The 4,997-nt window shown below is 41.0% G+C and overlaps 1 protein-coding gene across 1 annotated transcript; it reads right to left on the bottom strand.

Moving 5' to 3' along the window:
- Window positions 1-1,271: 1,271 nt before the first annotated feature.
- On the bottom strand, window positions 1,272-4,531 carry LOC120062835 (interleukin-1 beta-like). The gene is made up of 6 exons (XM_039012907.1): window positions 4,321-4,531; window positions 3,988-4,039; window positions 3,617-3,818; window positions 3,044-3,235; window positions 2,580-2,716; window positions 1,272-2,077 (listed from the first exon to the last, which is right to left on the bottom strand). Exons 2-6 carry the CDS (start codon window positions 4,018-4,020, stop codon window positions 1,847-1,849), a joined length of 795 nt encoding a protein of 264 aa, XP_038868835.1. The 5' UTR covers window positions 4,021-4,039; window positions 4,321-4,531; the 3' UTR covers window positions 1,272-1,846.
- Between the last annotated feature and the right edge of the window lie 466 nt (window positions 4,532-4,997).

Genomic DNA, 4,997 nt, shown 5'->3' with positions numbered 1-4,997 from the left:
TTCGTGGTCTAGTTTGAAATTGCCGGGGTAACGCCACTGTTCTCCCATTGGCTCGTTCAAATATTTGAAAAAAACACGCACAGTCAGACAGCCAGCCACTCCAATGCTTCTTTTAATTCTGTAGGTTTTATATGGATAGTAACATTGAAAGTGGTGGGGAAACATCCGACTGGGAGGTGTGATCATTGTCAGGAGGAGATGGAGACAGTGGAACATGTTATATTTCAGTGCCAGAAATATGTGAGACAAAGGGAGCGATTGTTGTCAGATTTGAGGAGTAATGGGGTTGAAGAGCCAGGATTAAGTGCATTTTTGGGGAAATCTTTAGGTAATGTAGTTTTTAATTATGTATTTAGTTTCGTTAGGGAGACGAGATTATTGGGTAGGATTTAAAATCAAAATCCTACAGAATAATGTCATCTCCCTAAGGAAACAAAATACATAATTAAATATTACATCCCCTGAAGATTTCCCCAGCAGTTCACTTAATCCTGGCTATTCAACCCCACTACTTCTCAAATCTAACAACAATCGCTCCCTTTGTCGCACGTATTTCTGGCACTGAAATAGAACATGTTCCACTGTCTCCATCTGAGAGGTGTGATGATGATCATGTTTCCCCACCACTTTCAACTTACTATTGAGCTGTGTGTGTCAGTCTCAGCCTTGTGACTAAACTTTCCTCCCTTCTCTCTTGGCCTGAGGACCCCCCCTTCCCCCACCTTTTCCTGGATCTTATACAGGTGTCTTCCCTTTCTCTTGTTCCACAACTCTTGACACTTATTTGTAACCACTGTTCTTACTAATCCCTTGGCTTCTGCTTTACTGATGAACAATTCCATCTCAACATTAGGATGTTTATAAGAGCCTGGATGTTCTCTTGATAAGTGAGTGAATTGGACCATTTTCCAGTCCTGCTAAGTTTTCAAAATGTAACAAGTACCTTTGGGTGTCAGGGAAAATGTATGGAGTAAAAAGTACAGTATTTTCGTTAGGAATGTATTGAAGTAAAAAGAAAAGTTGTCAAAAATATAAATAGTAAAGTACAGATACCCCAGAAAACTACTTAAGTAGTACTTTAAAGTAGTTTAACTTTACACCACTGATATTATTACTGGTATAATGTAGGTATACCTCTCATATTTGTTCTTGTTGTGGTTCTGGTATTTGATGCATGTTGTCTGATTCTTAACATTGTTCTTCCAATAACCATGTTATTACAGTAGCCAACCATAATAATCGATGACAGAGAATATCAATTTCCAGTTGAATATTTATTCAAAAGAGCACATATGTAGGACAATTCAAATGTTTGCATGTATCAATGAATAAGTGCAACATCAACAGATTGACAAATAAATACAATGATAAATAAGTATAATCACGGAAATATAAATACATTAATAAATAGTAGAACAATATTATGATTAGTAGAAATGTAATTACAGTAAGCAATACGTTCATTTTGGATTTCAGCAATAAATACGGTACAATAAATATCATGGGCGCTTGCCACAATCTGACTCAACGGTGCCATCTTGTGGTAAACTTTGACCAAGTCAATACACCCCAATGGTGAATTGCTCTAGTAGTACATACATACATGCATACAGTACATACATACAGTACATACATACAACCTGAAGAATTTATTGTGTCTTACAAACATACACCTAATCTTTAGACGTACAGACAGTGGCAATCCAGCCCTGACCACAAAGGCCCTATAGAATCACATATATAATCTCTATTGCTGAGTTAAATAAAGGTTCAACAAAAATACAAATAACATTGAATTATATAGGATCTCTATGAGAGATCTGTGGTGTCAGTTTCGGCACCCACCTCAGTTGTGGCGCTGGATAGTGAATGTGGTGAAGCGGTTGGGGGTTGCCCTCTGGCACATGTTCACCATTTTGGTGTTGTCCTGCTGTAGGGCCGTGCTGATGAACCAGTTCCTGGAATGGGCAGACTCCAGGGTACTGACGTCAACTCCGGTGTCCCGTTTGTAGAAGAGGAAGCGCACCATGTCGCTCTCATGGTTGATGGACTTCAGCTGTTCCTTGTCTGCCACCTCCTGGAGAGAGAGAGAGATGGTCAGGGGGATAAACTCAATGGTCTGACTCAAAACTGACTTAAAGGTCAAATGTCATACACCAGGAGTGGATAGAAATGTTACTCTGGCTATTGGTTTGAGTTTGTGGCTGTTGGAACCAATGACTTATATAATCAACACATCATTGGTTGGAACAAGCCGACACACTCTCACTCTCCAGGACTAATAGTCATCCTCGCTGTATCCCATTCCCAGTCACATTTCACCAGGGTCGGTCTCCCTTGGCCTCTCTGGCAGTTTCCTTTAATTACACTGCAACTCAACCTTTTACATTCCACATGTGATTCAGACACAATGTTGATGATGTCAGCATTCTTCAGCTCAGGCACCATCTCCATGACCATCTCTATGTGGTGCATGATACGGTCCAGGTCTGAGTCAAACAACTCCAGCCTCAACAGCCAATTATCCTATCTATCAATACTGAATCACAAAAATATTCAGCAGTAGTAGTGCTATTTACCTCTAGGTGCAAGGTGGGCGTGCCTCCTGATGTTATGCAAGATAGGTAGAGGTTGGATCCCTTGATGCCCAGGGCTACAGGCCTTGCTTCAGTCTCACTGGGGACAGGCGTTACGTACGTAGACAGGTTCAAATGCACTGAGGCCAGAGGAAAGGAGAAGAGAGTCAGTCAGCATCAATCATCAGAACTCAACTGTGAACTAAGTACGCCACCTATCTGTCAGTCTCAGAGTGGGGTTGGTTTTAACCCCTCCACTGAATCTCATATTGCTCATATGTACCTAACCTTTCCAATTATTTCAGATTCATAGGAAGTGCCACTGCTTAGTGCCCCAAGGCAAATTGTAATTTAATTAATTTAATGATCTATGGTCGCCAAAGAACACACTCAAAGTCTTTGGCAAAATGTAACTCACTATGTAAGGACAAATGCAAATTGGGACTGAGCCTTGGTTGTTAACATACCTTTATGGTAGCTGCTGCCTCCCTGCAGCATCATAGCATGCAGCTCCATAGACCCTTCGTTCAGCACCCAGCACTTATTCTCAGAGTCAGTGACACTACACTCGTACTCTCCTTTACTGCTGAACCCTGGAGCTCTGCTTCTGGCTTCAATGTGCTCTGTGTGCGCCGAGCCCAACTCCAACACTATATGTTCTGATGAGGAGAGAGAGAGAGAGAGGAGAAAGCATGTAGGAGATGAGTGAATGGTTGAATGAATACACTTGATTGAATTCCAGAACTACTAGTCAATGAGTTGTGCTAAGATGTCCACACTAGCAGTATGCCAGTTAGAATTAAGCCATGTGTTGGGCATGCATTCTACGTGGTATTCTAGAGTGTGAACATTGGAACATAGCGCAGTGGTGATAGCTAATGGTATTATAGTGGTACACTTTGAAAATACCCCGTTCTGTTTGTGCTGTCTTGTCAACTCCTATGGTCATTGTCATCAGAAGCAAGACAGTACAATCAGATATGGGGCCAGGCTAGCCCCGAAGGGGTTCCTCCAATCCAGTCCAGTGATCTTTGACCTACCGTCCACTGCGCTCTCTAGCAAGAAATTGAGCAGGTCCTCATCCCTGAACTCGGTTCCCAGGGTAAACCCCTTGCCACCATTTAGTCTCTCCATGGCGATGAGGAGGTTGGCCACACAGTGCAGGGTGATGGGGTGATGGGATATTTCCACATCCAGACCCTGGGGAAGCTTGGAGCTCCATGCTACACTGGCAGAGGTGTTCTGACCAGGACAGAGAAAGTCGAGTTAACATTCATCTAACATTATTGTATCAGTGTATGGAGAATTGTGGTTGGTCTGTTTTAACATTTACTGTATAATAACATTTGAATGTCTGTCATGCCTGAATATTGTAGGTCTGTCTTATCCTCATGTCTAAGTTGGGACTCACCTTCATTAGACTGCAGTTTGACTCAAATTCCATATTGTCTTTGTAGTTAGATCTGGAAAATAAAAACACATCTTTTAAAACGCCTGTCCATCATAGATTGTATCATGCTTAGTCAGTTGCTTAAAGATGGCCAAGATCTGAAAACACATTCAGAGATCTGGTGTAAACGGGCAATCAATATACAGTTAGTCCTAAATAAAAGTTTTTATTAAACACTATATAAAAATAAAGACTGCCACAACAGATCAACAACATAATACATGGTCAGCCATACAGTAAGAGTAAGTTTATGGTTGCCAATGTGAATAAAAACAGACTCTACATTTAATTTACCTGGATGAATAGGTTTGTAGTCGGCTGTTTTGTAGTTTGTAGATAGTAGGTACTAACGTCTTGTTTTTAGTCCTTGATCCTTGTTGTGAGTCCCAACTTGTTCTCTGAACCAATGTTTTCTGACTACATGTGGTAACCTGTATGTCTTATATACATCCTGGGCACACTCTCCAGAAATTCCCCTCTACGCACACGGGAGGAAGGACGATGGTTTAGTCTTACCAGACCAATGAGTGAGAAGGTATTTTTTAATGACTTTGGTGATGAAATACTGGACTCGCACCCAACAGGATGGGGGGAGGGGTGTAATTGTTTTGTATTATTGCAAATATACTTTATTCAAAGAATTTATGTTGTGTTTTCATGCTGTTCTTGGCCAGGATTCCCTTGAAATTGTATTTCAGATCTCAATATTACTGGATGAACAAAATATGAAATATTGTTCATGTCAACACTACGTAATATTAGTTACGATTAGACAAATGTACATGTCTGTATTATAATATACCTTGTATGACTTCCTTTTCTAAAGGACTTGTCATACATTATGCTACACTTTAACGTTTAAAGTGTTGATAACGGCTATTTTCTAAGAAGGGCTATTTTCTAAGATTGGTCTAGCGGCAGTTCTAGCTTGTATGGCTCCCTGGACGAACCCCCCCCCCCCCCCCCACCTA

The sequence above is a fragment of the Salvelinus namaycush genome, chromosome 18 (genome assembly GCF_016432855.1).
Source record: "Salvelinus namaycush isolate Seneca chromosome 18, SaNama_1.0, whole genome shotgun sequence".
NCBI lineage: Eukaryota > Metazoa > Chordata > Actinopteri > Salmoniformes > Salmonidae > Salvelinus > Salvelinus namaycush.
The sequence above is the reverse complement of the archived record's forward strand: the minus strand, read 5'-3'. Positions and strand labels throughout refer to the sequence as shown.